Below are 18,039 nucleotides of genomic sequence, written 5' to 3' on the forward strand. Positions count from 1 at the left end.
GATGATGAGAAATGGGTAAGTGAGGGAATATACCAGGCCATGCTGCTCTTCACAGTGCGAAACAGTGGGATCGCTGTGCAGCGGGATAGGCGCTATACCGTGCGAAGTGCTGCGGAGCAAGTGAGAACACTGTGTGATTACACAGTAGTGTGTGCGGACAAGAATTGTGAATGTGATGGCGTGAACAAAGGTGAAGCACCGGCTCGACGGGGCATGACGGCCACAGGACCAAGGCCCTCGTCCGCGGCGCGGACCGGCGTTGTCGGACCTGGCGAGGCCTGGTATTCCCAGAATGATGGACCTCCCCGCGACACAACCACTTGCGGTAAGTTATGCCTGATACTGAATCCGACCAGCATCGAGTGAACGTTCCCATCTCGCCCCGCGCGCCATGTCCACCTGCCATGTCCGCATGCTTTTCCAAGCATCGCTCTTCATCGCACTCTATCCCTCAAGGCACCTGGACCTTGACACCCAGGAGCTTGATGAACTCCTTCAGCCACACGCCAATCGCACTGGGTTCAGTGCCAGTCCCTAATGTCTTCATATACTCACGGGTAAGCAGGGGCGGACACCAGGTTGCTGTCGACATAGGCGTTCTTGGAGAAGGCCTCGTAGTCGACATACTTGCCGCCGCCAGCTTCGACGTCAAGCTGGCACATCGGGAACGCCGAGCACGAGCGACCCTTGAGCACGCCGGCGGCCGCAAGCAACTGCAGACCGTGGCAAAGGGCGGCAACGGGCTTGTTCTTCTCCATGAAGAAACGGATAACGTCAAGAACACGCTTGTTGTAACGCTGGTATTCGGGGAAGCGGCCGCCGGGAACCTACAATAAGCGGCGAGCATGTCAAGCGCTGAGACTCACAATCAGGCCGGCGTACTTGTCCAAGCTCTTCGTCTCCTCAGCGAAGTCGTGCGTGATGTCAAATGGGTGACCCGGCCTCTCGGAGTAGGTCTGGCGCCCAGGCTCAAGGATATGAAGGGCAGTCTGGATGTCCTCGCCGACCTTCTTGTCTGGGCAGACGATGTGGACATCGATGCCGAGCATCTCGAGCGCCTGGAGGGGAGCGTAAAGCTCGTAGTCCTGGGGTCAGAACTGGATACTGATGGATCGCGGTGTCTGCGTGCGGGCCACCCACCTCGATGAAGTCGCCAGCGAGTAGAAGGACCTTCATTGTGAGATGGAGAGGAGAGCAACAGTGGTACAGAATGCTGTGACGCAGGAGTTTCAGTGCTGATGAGAGAGATTGCACTTGTGGACACGGGTCATCGGAACGTCCGAACGTTGCAAGTGGAGGTCAAGCACCCACACGTGACTCAAATATAATGTCATGTGGGGCATGGGAAGGGCGGAATCAAACCGGCACGTTATCAGGCGTTGAGATAAAAGTCAAACGCATCTCATTTGCTTCCGCCGGACGAGTGGCACATGACATCTGCCAATCGCATAATCGAACAAACTACGGGAAATGAACTCAAGGCACCCAAATTATCCCTGGGCTGTGCTTAACTGCTTGCTGCCTCAAGGCGGCAAGTCCCCATGCGGTGCCATCATGCAGACCCTCAGCCCTCACGCCGCCACAGCACCTCAACTTCCTTGCACAGGCGCATCGCGTGAGCAAACGGCCGCCCATGACAGCCGCGGCAGGAGGTTTTTCGCATCAGACCCAAGGCCCCGGCCATTCCGTGCATTTAACGATGTCTCGTGCAGTCAGGGCCAGGGCGAAGACCAAGAAATTGGCTGATGCTGCATGCACGCACGAGACCACAAATTCTTGCGTCTCACAGATAACATCCATCGCTATCGCGCTATCGCTCTGCTCGGGCAGATAGTTGACCACTCGACACTTCACTCTCTTAAAAGTAGCGCTTCTGAGCCGTGCTCGCGCTCTCTATCCCTCCGTCCGCCGCCATCCTCCGCCCGCCATGAATAAGTTTTCCTGGGTCCTTCCAAAGGAGGACTCGTGCATCGCGCCCGACAATGTCTGGTCCAACAAGGGCACGTCGACATGCTCGCTGCCGCGCTAACAGGCAGACATGGACCCGTCGCCCGACGAGCACCGCACCTGGACCAGCGTCACCTTCTTCACCTGTGGGTATTGGGACCGGCGTGGCGCGATGGCATGCCCGGCATGGCGTCGAGCCACGCCGCACATGCCCCCGAGCCATCGGCTGACGTGAACCAGACTGGGCTTGTGATCTCATGTACCCGGCCTCGTGGGCCACCGTTGCCTCCTTTGTCACTCTCGGCCTCACTTGGTGGGAATCGTGTCTCGCCGTCTTCCTTGGTTCCGTCTTCGTTGCGGTCGTCATCACCGGTACGTCTTTGTCCAAATTTTAGCCCAGGGACGCCAACATTGCGCTGTGGCTGACTCCGCAGCCAACGGTATCATCGGTGCGACAGTGCACACGCCCTTTGCAGTCACTACGCGCGCGACCTTCGGCTACTGGGGCAGCAAGTTCGTCGTCTTTGTGAGTATATAGCGATAGCTTGAGCGGCCGCGGAAGGAACATGCCGCGCGGCAATATGGTCTGTGGACCATGCTGACAGCAGTCGCGCTGCGTTATCGCGTGCTTCTGGCTCTCGATCAACTCGTGGTCGGGCGGCCAGTTCGTGACTCTGATGATCGCCGCCATCTGGCCCCAGTACAAGCGCTTCCCCAACAGCGTGCCGACGAGCCAGGGTGCGACGTCGTCCGACTTCCTCTCCTTCTTCCTCTTCTGGCTTCTCCAGCTCCCCTTCATTTTCATCCACCCTAGCAAGCTGAAGTGGGTGTTCAACATCAAGGCCATGATTGTTCCTATCGTCGCGATCGGAACTCTCATCTGGGTAAGTCCCACGCGATCGCGCGGGTCGTGCGGCGGTAGCTAATTCTCAGGCTGTCAAGATCGCCGGCCCCGAGGCTGGCCCTCTCCTCCGCTCCGGCCGTAACCGCGTCCCCAGCGGCGCCGCCCGCTTCATTGCGTTCATGACCTCCGTCACCGCTGTACAGGGTACTTGGGCTACCCTCTCCGTCAACATTGGTGACTTTTCGCGTTACTGCAAGAGCCCGCGCTCCAACTGGATCCAGCTGTTCGCTTTCCCTCTTATCAACACTCTCGTGTCGATCTTCGCGGCGATTTCCGCCACCTGCGCGTACGCGGTGTACAACGAGGAGCTGTACCAGCCGTACGACATTCTCGCCAAGTGGGACACGTCTCCGGGCGGCCGCGCCGCCATGTTCCTCGGCGCGCTTACCTGGGCGCTGTCGAACGTGACGACGAACATCACAGCCAACTCGATCTCTGCTGCGAACGACATCTGCTCGCTTGCGCCCAAGTATGTGAACATTCGCCGCGGCCAGTTCATCGCCATTACCATTGGCGTCTGGGGCTTTGTTCCTTGGAAGGTGCTCGACTCGGCCGCCAACTTCCTGACGTTCATGGCCTCGTACTCGATCGTCCTGGCGCCCATCGCGTTCCTCATGGTCCTCGATTTCTACCTCGTCAAGGGCCAGAAGCTCGACATCTACGAGCTGTACCGCCCCCGCGGCATCTACCGGTACGCCAAGGGCTGGAACTGGCGCGCGTACGTCGCGCTCGCCGTCGCCGTCGCCCCCAACCTCCCCGGCATGGTGCACGCCATCAACCCGAAGATCTACATCGGCAACATCAAGTACCTGTACATGGTCTCGAACCTTGTCGCCTACTTCAGTGAGCTACAGCGCTAACACAACCTCAGGCAAAGCTAACGTGCAGTCGTGTTCCTGGTGTACATCCCAATCAACAAAATCTGGCCCGCGCACGAGGCGCTCATCGACGAGCCCGTGCACGACGTCATCCCCGGCGGCCGCGACAAGGACCGCGAGTCGGACAGCCTCGACGGCACGATGCGCGGGAGCAGCCGCGACGGCGTGCAGCGCTACGCGGCGGGGGGCGTGCCCGGCGAGAAGGCAGAGGATAAGGCCGCAGAGGAGGAAAGCCGCTTTCTCTAGAGCTCTAGCGATAGGTCGCTGGTAGAATCGTAGAAACAGATCATGAGGTCTGGGTTAGGTTGCGAAGGCACTATGTGTCAGAGCGGTGGTGTGTACTGTGTACGTTGTGTTAAGCCATGCATAGGCGTTTGCGTTATGTGTGTGTTGCGTGCGTTGCGTCTTTGTGTTCTTTGCTCAGGCCCGCGGTGTGGGGTGCAGGGTGGTGAGCGAGGCGCCACTGGGCCCCGCAGAGTTCTTATCGGCACGGCATTAGCGATGCGAGACCTCGCGCCTCGCGCTATCACTCCATTGCGCGCCCGTATGATTCTTGACAGCGAGCAATGATTCTTTCGGCGTTGCCCACCTCGGTGTCGTTGAGCGCTCGGTCGGTGGCACCGGCTCGCAAGCAATCCGGGTATCGGCTATGGCCGGCGGGAATGTCCACCACCACGGCCCTTCTCGTCCTACTTCTTGCACAGCAGCCGTTGCTCAACGACCTCTCCATCATACACTCCCCCTCAACAGATGAGCAACGAGCCCACAATGACAGACAAGGGCGTGACGGCATCGGAAGCGCGCAAAGCGCACTACATGGACCCTGCGCACGCGATGGACTTTGACAATCTGCACCTGGGGCACCCGCCGGCGTCGAAGCACACCGTGGGCATGCTGGATCTCTACGTGCACGTGTTCGGGCTGGACGAGATCGCGGGGAGCACGCTTCCGATTTCCATGGCGGTGGGTGTGGCTGCGATATGGCTGACGCAGATCGTCGGGCACGGGTGGGCGAACAAGGCGTCGCAGCTCGATCTTATGGCGAGCGGGATTATCGGCGAGGTCGCAAGGCTCGAGCGCGAAAGCGGGCGGCGCAAGACGCATGATCTGCTCGTTGTGACACTGGATCAGCGGAATCACGGACAGAGGCGGAATAATAAAGACGGGCTGAGGTTTGAGAACAACCCGAAGCGATTGTGAGTGGAGGTTTGTGGTGGTTTGTTTCGTGCTGGTGTGCGACGTTTGAGGTTGCTTGCTGTGAATCTGCTTTGTTCTTCTCGAGTGCAGATATACTATTGCTGGCCAGCTCAATGCTGTCCTGCGTAGTTCTGGATTGCTGCCGTTGACCATAACTCGAGCTGACTTCAGAATTCACATGGCGACCCAGATCAAGGGCGGCAAGCAAGACCAGCAACTTGTAATGGAGCTCTTGCCCTCGTTCCTGTTCCCTCATGCGGAACGCAACGTTACAGACTTCATGAGCGTAGGGATCAGCCTCGGCGGCCACATCACCTGGCGGCTAGTGCGCGAAGACCCGCGCATCAAAGTCGCCGTGCCGATCATCAGCACGCCGAGCGAGACGCTCGGCGACTTCCTGAACCGCACAGACCGGTATGGCGCGGCGGCGATCGTGCCCCCCGCTGTCGCGGAGTACTTCTTCACACCGAGCGAGCCGGGCGTGTATGCCGACGCCAAGATCCTGTGCCTGCACGGGGGCGTGGACCGCGTGATCAACTACTCGCTCGGCCACGAGTGGTTCCCCCGCATCCAGGCGCAGGCGCCGGCGGGGCACATCGTGCGCCACATCCAGCCGGACTATGGGCACGTCGTCACACCCGATATGGTTGGCCGGACGGCGGAGTGGTTGTGGCGCTGGGGGTTGAGCGAGTGATGTACGTCGAGATGGACTTTTTACGTGAGGACGAGTGACAACAACTTGACGGATGGTGCTACATGTGCTGTACAACGAGTGATCACGAGGGGGGCTGAATTGGCTCTGCAGCGGCGTTCTGTGCGGGTGACTGTCCTGCAGGCGCGCGTGCTGATGGGCGCGTGCGAGATCCTCACAACACTGGAGCGGAGGACAGTGCTAGCTCGGCAGGATCGGCTGCGCCGCCTCGCTCTCGGTGACAGAGCTATCACCGCCGAGCCACCGAGGTGCTGAAATTTGATGACTGTGTAGGTGCGCCCGCGGCATTGCCGTCGCACCCGCGAGGAGAGTGGGGGAGAACAGCGATGCGGTGTAAGGTGGTTGTGATTGATCATCAGGACATCGCGATGCGCATCGCTCGATGTTACCAGGCCATGTATGTATCATAGCAGTTGTTGTTGATTCTTGGCTTTTGGACGGTTTTTTCTTGGGAGGAGCTGAGGAGGGAGATATCTAATCGGCGGATCGGCAGGGGGTTGAACGCCGCAGCGTACGGCGGGAGAACCGAGATGCCGAGGCAGCCCCGGACGAAGAGGCCGCGGCCGAGAGAGATCGGTTTTGCCGCGGGTAGATCGAGGCACTACTCACCTCGAGTTGAGCGCGCGGAGATGTCTCCCAGTCAGCCAGTCAGTCAGTCACCTGCCACTCGTACTGCTTGGATTGCGACAGAGTTATTCAACATGCATTCATTGTAACTCTTCATCTCCCGCCTCTCCCCTTCCATCTTGTACGTCTTGCTCATTTTGCCCATCTTCAGCCCACCGACGCATCAATGTCTACACTTGCTTTCCCACCCCCATCATGAACATGGACGAAGAAAAACGATTTGGCGGCGCTACGACACCAACCAAGGCCGCCAGCGGTGCGAGCGATAAGCCAGGTATCATCGAGGTCGACTGGGAGGAAAACGACCCCGAGGTACGCATTGCTTCGCATGCAACGACGCAGTCCAGGCTTCTCATCAGTGCCCCCCGCGAGCCCCACCAGCCCCACGTAGCCCCGCAGCTCACTCCAGAACCCATACAACTGGAGCCCCTCGCGCAAGTGGCTTACAATCCTCGCCTGTAGCTTGATCACCGTCACGACGATCGCAAATGCTACGTCCCAGTCGATCATGGCCACCTGGGGGCCCGCATGGTTCAACACCTCCCGCCTCATGTTTATCCTCGGCCTGTGTCTGTTCAACGTGTCCGTTGCGATCGCACCGATGTTCCTCGCCCCCTTGAGCGAGCATCTCGGTCGCAATATCATCTACCAGGTCGCGGGGTGGATCGTTGCCCTCCTCTTCCTGCCGCAGACATTCTCGCATAACATCCACGGATATCTTGCCGCGCGGTGGTTTGTGAGTGACCTCAGCTCCGGCCTCCCCCTTCTGCGACCTTCGTCGCGCTAACGCGCAGCAAGGGATGGCGTCTTCGGTCGGTAACTCGATGGTCGGCGGAACGATCGCCGACATCTTCGGGTATAGGGAGCGAGGACAGTTGATGAACTTCTTCTCGCTCATGGTGTTCGTCGGCCAGGCGCTTGGCGGCCTCACAATGGGCTGGACCGGCGAGCTTGTCGGTATCCAGTGGTGCTTCGGCGCGCAGGGCATCGCGTCCGCCGTATCGGGGGTCGTCAGCCTGCTCTTCCTGCGTGAGACGCGCGGCAACATCATTCTCCGCCGCCGCGCCAAACGTCTCACCAAAGAGACGGGTGTGCTGCACATGAGCAAGTTGGACCTCACATCCACACACCAGTCGACTGCCGAACAGCTAACCAAGAGCGTCGGCCTCCCACTCAGTACGCGTTGGATGTGCCTCGCTGACACACAGAAATGCTGTGTACCGAGCCCATCGTCATTGCACTCACCTTGTGGATCGGATGTGCGTCGCCCACTCCAGTGCTTACACTGCTAATACCAGTTGCTTGGGCCATCATCTTCCTGGGTGGCACATCCACCATCCTCGTCTTTGAGCAGTATGGCTTCAGCCCCGGCGAAGCGGGCTCGATCCAGTCGTGCATCGCCATCGGCGGCATCCTAGGCTACATCTGCAGCTTCCATCAAGAGCATCTCTTCCGCAAAGCGGCGTCCAAGTCCGCGACCGGTCGCGCATCGCCCGAAGCGCGCCTCTACTGGGCCGCGGTCGGCGGCCTGATCTTCCCCACCGCGACGCTCATCTTCGGCTGGACCGGCCGGCCGTCGATCCACTGGGCGGTTCCCGCCTTCTTCCTCTGCCTCTCCTACTGGGGCATCTTCTCCATGTATCTCGGTACCTTGTGCGTGACGATGCGCCAGCGCTGACACCAGCAATTATGTCGCGGACGCGTACGAGCAGAACTCATCGTCGGCGCAGGCCGCACACAGCATGGTGCGGAATGGCTTCAGTGGAATATTCCCGCTGTTCGCTCGGCAGATGTATATCAAGATGGGATATCCGCAGGCTTCGACGCTCATTGCGGGCCTCGGGTTTGCGCTCGCTATTGCCCCATTCATGCTCATTAAATATGGCGCGCGGCTGCGCGCCAAGTCTCCCATCACAACGAAACTTGTAGGCAATATCTGAAATCCATGTATCGCATTGCGCTAGGGATTGGGCGCTTTGTACGGTCGCGGTCTGTAAAGTCAGTGAGAAGTTTTTGGTCGGCTAGCGCTACGCTGTGATTCAGCTGGACGTCCCCGTGAAGGAATATATCATCTGAGCGACTGGACTGCGAAGATTGCCGAGACCACCGCAGCGCCCACGTAACGCGACTAGTCGCCAGGTGTCAGCCTGCTCCTCGACATCTGCATGGCTTTGCGCTTGTCCCGCTGGCCGGACTCGTGCTCGGCTCGTAAACGCAGACTTGCTCCAACTCGAGGCGTGGTGGACAGGTTGGCTGACAACAACATCGACGTCATGCGCTTTCCCTGTATCGGTCCGAAGCGGATAGATAGGGAACCACAAGATTGCCCACCACAACTACAAAACAACCATCCTCCTGCACAAGACCTCCTGTCCTTCTGCAGGTGTCTCCTTGCTCTCGCTGCACTGCACACCACCATGGACGCCTCATTCTCCCTCCACAAGTCCGTCGCAGGGACAGACGCGCTCGACATCAGCAAGCTGTATGACGTCAGCGGGCGGGTCGCTGTCGGTAAGAACTGTTGCGCAACCATGCTGAAACTTAGTGACGGGCGGAGGAACAGGTCTCGGACTCGTCACCGCAACTGCATTGGCTGAGAACGGCGTGCGGGTGTACATCACCGGCCGGCGGTTGGAGCCTCTGGAGGCCGCGGCGGAGTTCAAGCCGCGCAAGGGCAACGGCTGCATCATTCCCATCCAGGCGGACCTCGGCACTAAGGACGGCATCAAGGGTGAGTAAAGGCCCCGCGACTTTTCTAACGCCAGCGCTCGTCGAGGCGGTCTCTCACTCCGAGAAGTTCGTCAACATCCTTATCAACAACCACGGCATCTTCAGGGGCCGCGCCAAAATCGGCAACCCAACGGCCCAGAGCGCGGAGGAGGTCGGGCGGGCGATGTTCGACGATGTATCTTGGGAGGACTGGTGAGTTCTGCACATGTGGCGCTGACGGCAGGACGGAGGTGTGCTCGACGCACTGCGCGTCGCCGTACTTCACCACCGCTGCGTTCCTCCCTCTCCTGGCGGCCGCCAAGGACCACGGCTTCGCCGAGCCGGGTAACGTCATCCAGATCGCGTCGCTGTCGGGCATCACGCGGACCAGCCAGCGCGGGCAGATGCCCTACAACGTCTCCAAGGCCGGCACGATCCATCTCGCGCTCATGCAGAGCACCGAGTTTGCGCGCCGCGGTCTTGGGATTCGCGTGGTGAGTGCTTGCGCTTCACCTACACAGCCAGCTGATGTAGAATGCCGTCAGCCCGGGATACTTCCCGTCGGGGATGAGCGTGTCCGACTTTGAGGATAAGCAGGGCGAGGCGCAGCACTGGCGCGACGAGTACGGCATCCCATTCCAGCGCGTCGGCAGCGCCGTTGACTACGCGCAGTGCATCATCGGCCTGGTGGTGGTGAGCTGGGCCAGTCGGGTTGAGTACTGAAAGCAGAACCAATACATTACGGGCACAAACGTTATTATCGACGGTGCATGGCTTGCAGCGCAAGGTGGGTTGACTATGCCGCTGAGCTCAATGTGCTGACAGGCAGAGTTCTAGTACAGTATGTCACTGGCAAAGCCAACCCGCAACCACCTCGAGTTAGTCGGTGGTTCGCAATGTAACAGGTAGACAGTCTACTATTTAGAATCCGTGCCGCTTTCACATCATAGACATAGACTGCCCAGCATCAAACGGTTTTGGCAGTGGCGCAGCTTTCCGCGTTCCCGTGTGAATTGTCCAATCGGGCTGAGCCTGTTGAGATGGAGCGGAATTGCGCTGAGCGTGCGGAAGCGGAAGAACCCCGTCGTTCCTTTCTCCACCAACACGCTGTCTTCCCAGTCGCGCAACGGGGACCAGTCCCCTGCGCCCCTCGGACGGTACCTCTAGCTCTCCGATGTGTTTGCCTTGCTGTTTAGAAATCTGTCTTGAACGTCAAATGGTCCGCGTTGCTGGAGTAAGCCATCGCGTCGCTTCGGCTTGACACCATCCATGGACATGGTGGTCATCCAGTCGCGTGGTCAACCGGGTTGCAATCGCTCGATGCGGGATAGTGTGTACGGCTTGCACCAGAGAGTGCGAGCAATGGACACCTGGCGAATCCGGGCACGAAAGGGGTACCTTTGTTGAATCATGTCTTGATCGGCTTGATCGCGTGTGATCTGCAATTATGCATGTCATCATGATCGCCACCTTGCTTGCTTAAAAGCCCATGCGGTGGCGCTGCATGGTTCCGAAGCGATCTTGCCAGCTCCCAACTCGAGTCAGGACTGACGGCTCGTGGCGAGTTCTCACATCCAATCAACAGGCAAGGGGCCCCTGTCAGAGGTGGTGTTGAAGCGACGACAAGCGGCCAGTGCACGAGTTTCCACCCTTTCCTCCAGCGCCATGACACAGATATCTCATCACTCCCGCTTCTGCTCCATCTCATCAACGGCGGCGGCGACGACAGCACCGACGAGAGGGACGCCGAGGCCATCAACATGATCAACAGCTACTACTGCGCGCAACAGCAGTACAGCCAGGCCCCACCCGCGTCTAACAACCCCTTCCAGCAGCAGTCGTCGACCAACCCGTTTCGCCAGAGCGTCTACCTGCCGCAGCAGGTCACGCCAGACATCTCCGCGTCTTACTCGAGCTCGCAGTTCCTCCCTCATGGACAGCAGCTCCTGCCTCAGCCACTCTATGGCCAGGCGCTGGTCCACAACTCGCGCTCTAGCTCTCCATCCCCATCACCATCGGGTTGGGGGTACACGCCGGCCACCTACGCTAGCCCTCTACAGCCTGCCCAACCGATGGCGGCAGCGCGAGGGCTACCCGGACCTTTCGCCGACCCCGTGGCCAGCCTGACGGGGCAGTTCGGGCACATGGACGTTGGTGTCGACGGGCATCCACTTGGGCGTCCACAGCATGTCGCCCCATCGACACTGAATCCCATGCTAACGCTGGGAATCTTCGAGCAGTCCATTTCCTTGCCAGCTGCAGCGAGCTACCAACCACTATCTCGGCGTACCTCATCCACGTATTCCCCATCGTCGCCATCGACGCCAACTCGGACACCATCCCCATGTACACCAGCGCCCATAGTTCAGCCGCTGAGCTCATCTGCTTCCGTTCACGGTCGTACCTCCTCGCCCAGACCACTGCCACTGCGGAGAGGCTCCCCCGCACGGCATGTGCGCAGTATACGCGAGGCCCCCGTCCGCTATCAGCCCGCTATGCGTGAGTCTGGCCGACCTGGCACGCTGTGGATGTGTCCCAAAACAACCGCCATCACCTACCGAACGACTTGGCATGTCCTGCGCGCATCAGGGCTGCTGCTCACTTGCTGTCCACCTTGCTATGTCGCCTTTGCCGCGGGTGGGTCTCTCGGCTTCGAGGCCGAGGAGCTAGAGTCCAAGAAGTGCATGTTCCACACCAAGCGCGCGCAGGCGCTCCTCCTCGCTGGAGACGCCGCGGGGATAGCAGCCTACTTTCGAACACGAGCCAGGGTTAAGGACTGCCCGGGAGTGTCTGCCTGCTCGGCAACGTCTGGCATCGCATGGTATCGGCCTATCAACGGACCACCAGGGACAGTTTGTTGCGAAGCATGTTTCGAAGACCACGCCAAAGCCAACACCTGGGCGAGCCGATTCGAGCGTGTTGCGCACCCGCCAGACGCGCAGTGGCGCTGTGACTTTGCCAAGGAAAGCGTACGCGACGGGTACATCAAGCTTGCTCCAGACCATTGGGACGAGTGGCGACGCCTGGTTGAGCGCCGCAACGCGGTGCGGCCATGTACCAGCTACGACGTCAAGGCTGGTTCGCGCAAGTGGTACACGGTCACCCCAGCGATTACGGGACTCGTCGTATGCGAGGCCTGCTACCTTGACAAGGCGACGACGAGCCGTTTCGCCGCACACTTCGTCCCATACGCGGTCAACAACCCAAACGACATGTACATGTGCGACTTCTCGAGCCTCTATTTCGTCTTCCCTTTGGTCGTGGCGGATGAGACGAACGCGTGGGGCAAATTCCAGACGGCGGCGAGCCGCGTTATGGACTGCGCGATGGCGCAGATGAACGGCGCACGACAGCAGTTCTGGGGGCTCGGTCCGGGACCGCGGGGACGTGATTCCGACTGGGACGTCTGCGAGAAATGCTATGCTAGCCTGTTCGAGCCGTATGGCTTCGACCGGTTCCTCCAGCCCCGTCCGCCGCCGCAGGCGTCGAGGAGTTTGGTATCCCGGGCAAGGCAGTGCGACATGTGCCCGGGTGCACCCCACAAGGCTGAGATGCTGGCTCGACTGCAAGAGGCTGCTTATGCTGGTGTATTCAGCTACTTCAGTGAGTGGGCGCGCAGTGCCGCCGGTTCCCGACAGTACAACCGCCCAGAGGGCTTGTGCTATGCGACGCGAGGGTGGGAGTAGACGGCGAGTGGGCGAGAAGTTGTATCAGCGGCGCATATAGACAGCGAATGTACCAAGTTGTGACTTCTGCTTCCCGCGTTTGATGAGGATATAGATTGGTATGTCGTGATCGTTTTGCACACATGACCGCTAAGGATCTTGACGCCAGTAGCCCGACGGTCTGGCATCGGGAATCTATGCCCGACGCGTTGTCGAAGGAATGTGCGGATAGGAGATGACTCCGAACTCCGGGACAATCGTCATCGATGTGTTCGATGTGTTCGATATGTTCCTGCGCAGTTGGTCCGCCATTCCGCCACGGGTGCTCATACGCGTCGCGTTGCGTCGCATCACGTCATCTGCTTGAACTTCAATGCATCTTCCCTGTGCCCAAAACATTACTACGAGAGGTTGTCGTAAAGCGTGCGCTCAAGGTCATTGAAGACCTTCTCAAAGTGGTCTGGAACGGCGAACCTGAACAGCTGCGTCGTGAAGACGCCCTGCTTGTCAGCGGTGCGCAAAACCAGCCGAAGATGGTGACTTACGCAGATACCAGTGGTGGGGTCCATCCAGTAGTAGGTCTTGTAGATTCCTGGGTATTAGTGAACGTTTCATGCCCAATTGTCATCACATACCTTCCCACCAGGTGGTACCAGCCTTGCGCCCGTGAGGAGAGTCAGCCTGGGCGTAGAAGCCACCCAAGGAGTGGCCGATCTTCTTGTTGTTGATGAGATCGGGATGGATGTGGGGGATGAGCGCGGCGAATCCGTACTGGCCAGCATAGGTGCCCTCGGGCGCATCCGGAAGCTGGTGGGAGAAAATGAGCTTGTACGACTCGGGCGAAATGATGCCTCCAGGCTCCTTGCTGCGCATAACAGCCTGCAGGAAGCGGAGGTAGTCTTTGGCTGTGCCGTAGAGGCCGGCGCCGCCTGACGCCTGACCCACAATCTTCTCGGGCGCCGTCTCGCGGGCACCTGGGAACGCGAAAACCTTCAAGTTCTCGTCACGCATGGTGGGCGTCTGGAGGTTCTCGTAGTGCTTGGCCTCCGGGGCGAAAGTGATGGTGTTGGCGCCGATCGGCTTGAAGATGTGTTCCTTAAAGTACGCGTCAAGCGATTGACCCGACACCCGCTCAATGAGGATACCAGCCCAGTCGAGACCCAGCGAGTAGTTCCAACCCTCTCCCGGCTCAAAGATGAGGGGCGATTCAAACGAGCCGATGGTCAGGTTGGAGGCGAAGACGCCCTTGTGGCCTGTTGCCTTGGCCCATTCGCCAAGGAGTGGGACCATGAGATCGTAGCCAGTACCATTGGTGTGCGTGAGCAGGTGACGAAGAGTGATTGGCTTGGTGCGCTTCCTGGTGACAGGCTTGCCATCCTTCATCTCAGTGAGAATCTCGAGTTTCCACAACTCTGGAAGGTTCTTCTCGATGACCGCGGGGTCGTCAAGCGAGAGCTTGCCCTTCTCGATGAGCTGGAGAGCCGCGACTGTGACGACGAGCTTGGTCATCGACATGAGCTGAAGAACTGCATGTTAGCGTTGGGGAACCTGGGCACGCACCAGTGTCTTCATTGATCTGGCCCTTGCTGGGGTCACCAAAGTGGCGATCGCCGGCCACGCCCCAGTAGATGGGCGGGGCGTTGGCATCGGCCGTCGCGACAGCGAAGGTTGAGGCGGGGATTTCGCCCGAAGCGACTTCGGACTCGAGGATCTGGTCCAGCTTGGCCTTGCCTTCGGCAGAGAGAGTGGGCGCCATGATGTGTGATGTAGAGGATGTTAGAAGGGAGGAATTGGGTGAGCGGGTGGTATAAGACTACTGAATGGAGAGACTCCCGGGTGTGGGGATGACCGCATCCCCGCCTGATCGGGGAACTCGGTTCGGACAGCGCCCGACCGGTAGAGTTGTTGAAGTGACCTATGGAAAGGCATGTGGCGGTCGTGGCGGCCGTGGCGGAGGCACGCCGCCATCTATACTTGGGACGGCGGGGGCCGGCGGAGCAGGAGCGCCGCGCTTGAAGGATGATGTGAGACAGATGAGAGGGTTGTCATCATGTGATCATGTGACCTGATGCTCCGGAAGACCGGCTATTGCTGATTGGCCGATCTGTATGTGCCGAGGCATGCCGATCCGCCACTGTTGACCCGGCAACTTGTTCTTTCTCCATATTCCAACACCCTGCTCCATCTCTCCGTCTCGCTTCATGCCCTCGGTTCGTATCCAGTTCATTCCCCCTATGCCATGAGAACTTTGACACCACCCCCCTTGAGCTAGCCCACCGATGCGCAGCACGAGTGATCAGGTGAGCCAGCCGGTTTTCCGGGACATGTGGTGTTAAGTGTTTAGCCCTGTACGTACACGCCGCCCTCGGGTGCGTGCCTCCATGTGCGTCCATTCCCCACCCCAAGGATCGTGAAGGTGGCATAAACGAGCCGGGCAAGCGGGCAGAGACGCAGACGAGCCAAGCTGCTGCCATCGGCAGCCTTTGCCGAGATAGTCGTCCCAGACACGAGACCACGTCAGCCGGAGACATGCTGTCCCGGGTGCTCGGAACTGGCGGACTGGTGCCGCCCACGCCTTTCTCGCGCATATAATATGATTAAGGGGCCGCTGCGCCACCTCTACCTTCAGTGGCACCAGTAGCTACTACAATGACAGCCGACACACCCACCGAGACAGTCGACGCCGTGGTGATGGGCGCTGGGGTTGCTGGTCTCTACCAGCTTCACCAGCTCCGCAAAGAGGGTTTCAAGACACGTCTCCTTGAGGCAGGTGAAGACGTTGGTGGTACATGGTATTGGAATCGTTACCCAGGTGCTGTGAGTGATGCTGTGCAGCGGGGACTGACGTTTGCAGAGGTTTGACAGCGAGGGTCACATCTACCAGCTGTGGGACGAGGAGCTGTACAAGGGATGGACCTGGAGTGAGCGTTTCCCCGGCCAGCCCGAGATAGAGCGCTGGCTCCACTATGTTACCGACAAGTTTGAGCTGCGCAAAGACATCAAGTTCAACGCACGCGTCACCAGTGCCCACTACGACGAGAAGCGCAACCGCTGGACTGTCAAAACGAGCGCCGGCGATGTCATCGACACGCAGTATTTCATTTCGTGCGGCGGCATGCTCTCGGCGCCCATCACAAACCAGTTCGTGGACCAGGACAAGTTTAAGGGCCAGATTGTCTACACGTCGCTGTACCCCGCGGAGGGCGTTGTAGTCAAGGGCCAGCGGGTGGGCGTCATCGGTGTTGGCGCCACGGGTATCCAAGTTATCCAGACCATTGCCCCCGACTGCGGCCATCTCACTGTATTCGCACGTACGCCCCAGTACACCGTCAAGATGAAGAACCCCAAGTGGGGGCCGGCCGAGCACAAGGAGTACCACGATGCGTACGAGAAGACCAAGACGACAGTTCCGGACACGTTCTCGGGTTTCGAATATGACTGGGACCCGACGAAGACATGGCACAACACCACCCCCGAGGAGCGTCAGAAGATTATGGAGGACTGCTACGAACATGGCTCTCTCAAGATGTGGCTCGCGTCGTTTCCCGAAATCTTCTTCGAAAAGGAGGCGAGCGACGCCGTGTCGCAGTATGTCGCCGATAGGATGCGCCAGCGTCTCAACAACAACGCCCACCTCATCGATGCGATTGTACCTACGCTGGACGACTATGGCTTCGGCACACACCGCGTTCCCCTCGAGAATGGCTACCTAGAGGCTCTCCAACTACCCAATGTCGAGGTCATCAGTGTCCGCAAGGACCGCAACCCAATCAAGCGTTTCGTCGAGAAGGGCATCGAGCTGCAGGACGGCCGTGTGGTTGAGCTTGACAAGATCATTCTTGCGACTGGCTTTGACGCCGGAAGCGGTGCTCTTTCCCGCATTGACGTCCGCGGCCGCGGCGGTCGGTCACTCGCCGAAGAGTGGAGCAAGGACATCCGCACGACCATGGGCCTGGGCAAGCACGGGTACCCGAACCTCCTCACGACCGCTGTGCCCCTTGCGCCGTCTGCCGCGCTCTGCAACATGACTACCTGTCTGTCTCAGCAGACCGAGTGGGTCACTCGTGCTTTGGTCGACCAGCGCAAGGATGGCAAGACCATCATCGAGCCGAGCGCCGAAGGCGAGGAGAAGTGGGTCAAGCATCATGACGACACGGCCAACGCCACCCTCGTGACCAAGACCGACTCGTGGTACATGGGGTCTAATGTGCCGGGCAAGCCTCGCCGTCTGCTTTCCTACGTCGGAGGCGTAGGCACGTATCGCAAGAAATGCGAGGAGGAGAGGGAGGCTGGCTATCCGTCCTTTGTACGCGCGTGAAATATCTCTCGAGAATGGGTTGTAGCAAATTCGACAGTATGATACAAATGCCTTCCGCGTGTTGCTCGTCAAGTAGGACTCGGCCGATACACTGACGGAGCAATGTGGCTCCGCACTTGAGCCCACCCCACGTCATCAATGTCGCATTGCTTGCATCCTAGACCTCTCATCATTCATCATGTCCAGCGACGTTGCGGCATTTCACAAAGTGCTCGGTCGGGCGAAGCGCATCCTTGCGATCTGCGGAGCAGGTCTGTCCGCGTCGTCCGGACTGCCCACCTTTCGGGGCGCGGGCGGGCTCTGGCGCAACTACGAGTCGACGTCGCTCGCAACTCCCCAAGCTTTCGCGCGTGATCCTGGCCTCGTATGGCTCTTCTACGGCTACCGTCGTCACGTGGCATTGGGAGTCAGCCCAAACGACGGACACCGGGCACTTGCCAAGCTGGCTGAGCGACAACCTGGTTTCCTGTGTCTTACACAGAACGTAGATAGTACGATTCTCGCCTACCTTGGCTAATACAGATCTTCACGAACGCGCTGGGCACTCCGTCGGCCAGTTGCGCCACCTCCATGGCTCGCTGTTCGACCTCAAGTGTTCGAACCGCCGATGCGATTGGGTCGAGCAGAACAACCAGGATGATCCCCTGTGCCCCGCCCTGGCGCCTTCTTCGATCGACGCCGCTCCCGGGGAGAGATTGACCTTGCTCGATCCGGCTCAGGAACTGGAGCCCATCCCCGAGTCGGAGCTGCCGCACTGCCCGCGGTGCAAGAAGGGACTGCAGCGACCGGGTGTGGTGTGGTTCGGCGAGCAGTTGGACCACGCGATGCTGGCGGAAGTCGACGCGTGGATCGACGCCGGATCGGTCGACATCGTACTCGTTGTCGGAACAAGTTCCGTGGTGTACCCAGCGGCTGGGTATGCCGAGCGGGCCCGGAGCGCGGGAACTAGCGTCGTGACTGTCAACCTGGACGCGGACATTGACGAGTGCAGACCAGGAGACTTTGCGTTCGCTGGGGATGCTGCCAAGCTTCTACCGGAGTTGCTTGAGCCAGTTATCGGCAAGTTGTAGGACTGCATTATA

General features: G+C 59.5%; 9 protein-coding genes across 9 annotated transcripts; 7 read left to right on the top strand and 2 right to left on the bottom strand.

Annotated features, from left to right (window-relative positions):
- Positions 1 to 451: 451 nt before the first annotated feature.
- COLE_05727 (uncharacterized protein) lies at positions 452 to 1,176 on the bottom strand (the record flags this gene model as incomplete). The annotated part of the gene is made up of 4 exons (XM_018425261.1): positions 452 to 515; positions 556 to 827; positions 867 to 1,085; positions 1,141 to 1,176. The coding sequence occupies 4 exons, from the start codon at positions 1,174 to 1,176 to the stop codon at positions 452 to 454; spliced, it is 591 nt and encodes a 196-aa protein (XP_018280355.1).
- Positions 1,177 to 1,927: 751 nt separating this feature from the next.
- On the top strand, positions 1,928 to 3,975 carry COLE_05728 (uncharacterized protein; the record flags this gene model as incomplete). Its single annotated transcript, XM_018422634.2, has 7 exons — positions 1,928 to 2,000; positions 2,037 to 2,093; positions 2,188 to 2,319; positions 2,382 to 2,473; positions 2,556 to 2,831; positions 2,881 to 3,694; positions 3,740 to 3,975. 7 exons carry the CDS (start codon positions 1,928 to 1,930, stop codon positions 3,973 to 3,975), a joined length of 1,680 nt encoding a protein of 559 aa, XP_018280354.1.
- A 570-nt stretch (positions 3,976 to 4,545) lies between these two features.
- Positions 4,546 to 5,620, top strand: COLE_05729 (uncharacterized protein; the record flags this gene model as incomplete). The annotated part of the gene is made up of 3 exons (XM_018422633.2): positions 4,546 to 4,692; positions 4,723 to 4,925; positions 5,098 to 5,620. The coding sequence occupies 3 exons, from the start codon at positions 4,546 to 4,548 to the stop codon at positions 5,618 to 5,620; spliced, it is 873 nt and encodes a 290-aa protein (XP_018280353.2).
- An 840-nt stretch (positions 5,621 to 6,460) lies between these two features.
- COLE_05730 (uncharacterized protein) lies at positions 6,461 to 8,205 on the top strand (the record flags this gene model as incomplete). Its single annotated transcript, XM_018421261.2, has 6 exons — positions 6,461 to 6,577; positions 6,675 to 7,001; positions 7,060 to 7,441; positions 7,474 to 7,524; positions 7,564 to 7,918; positions 7,950 to 8,205. 6 exons carry the CDS (start codon positions 6,461 to 6,463, stop codon positions 8,203 to 8,205), a joined length of 1,488 nt encoding a protein of 495 aa, XP_018280352.1.
- Positions 8,206 to 8,682: 477 nt separating this feature from the next.
- Positions 8,683 to 9,796, top strand: COLE_05731 (uncharacterized protein; the record flags this gene model as incomplete). Its single annotated transcript, XM_018422632.2, has 6 exons — positions 8,683 to 8,776; positions 8,811 to 8,996; positions 9,031 to 9,187; positions 9,219 to 9,468; positions 9,509 to 9,667; positions 9,704 to 9,796. The coding sequence occupies 6 exons, from the start codon at positions 8,683 to 8,685 to the stop codon at positions 9,794 to 9,796; spliced, it is 939 nt and encodes a 312-aa protein (XP_018280351.2).
- A 938-nt stretch (positions 9,797 to 10,734) lies between these two features.
- Positions 10,735 to 12,660, top strand: COLE_05732 (uncharacterized protein; the record flags this gene model as incomplete). The annotated part of the gene is made up of 1 exon (XM_018427146.2): positions 10,735 to 12,660. One exon carries the CDS (start codon positions 10,735 to 10,737, stop codon positions 12,658 to 12,660), a length of 1,926 nt encoding a protein of 641 aa, XP_018280350.1.
- A 380-nt stretch (positions 12,661 to 13,040) lies between these two features.
- COLE_05733 (uncharacterized protein) lies at positions 13,041 to 14,395 on the bottom strand (the record flags this gene model as incomplete). The annotated part of the gene is made up of 4 exons (XM_065626434.1): positions 13,041 to 13,139; positions 13,185 to 13,231; positions 13,275 to 14,165; positions 14,200 to 14,395. The coding sequence occupies 4 exons, from the start codon at positions 14,393 to 14,395 to the stop codon at positions 13,041 to 13,043; spliced, it is 1,233 nt and encodes a 410-aa protein (XP_065482245.1).
- Positions 14,396 to 15,288: 893 nt separating this feature from the next.
- On the top strand, positions 15,289 to 16,957 carry COLE_05734 (uncharacterized protein; the record flags this gene model as incomplete). The annotated part of the gene is made up of 2 exons (XM_018426525.2): positions 15,289 to 15,456; positions 15,494 to 16,957. 2 exons carry the CDS (start codon positions 15,289 to 15,291, stop codon positions 16,955 to 16,957), a joined length of 1,632 nt encoding a protein of 543 aa, XP_018280348.1.
- Positions 16,958 to 17,135: 178 nt separating this feature from the next.
- COLE_05735 (uncharacterized protein) lies at positions 17,136 to 18,027 on the top strand (the record flags this gene model as incomplete). Its single annotated transcript, XM_018425737.2, has 2 exons — positions 17,136 to 17,448; positions 17,480 to 18,027. The coding sequence occupies 2 exons, from the start codon at positions 17,136 to 17,138 to the stop codon at positions 18,025 to 18,027; spliced, it is 861 nt and encodes a 286-aa protein (XP_018280347.1).
- Between the last annotated feature and the right edge of the window lie 12 nt (positions 18,028 to 18,039).

This window comes from Cutaneotrichosporon oleaginosum, assembly GCF_008065305.1.
Source record: "Cutaneotrichosporon oleaginosum strain ATCC 20508 chromosome Unknown ATCC20508_contig05, whole genome shotgun sequence".
In the NCBI taxonomy this organism is placed as follows: Eukaryota; Fungi; Basidiomycota; class Tremellomycetes; order Trichosporonales; family Trichosporonaceae; genus Cutaneotrichosporon; species Cutaneotrichosporon oleaginosum.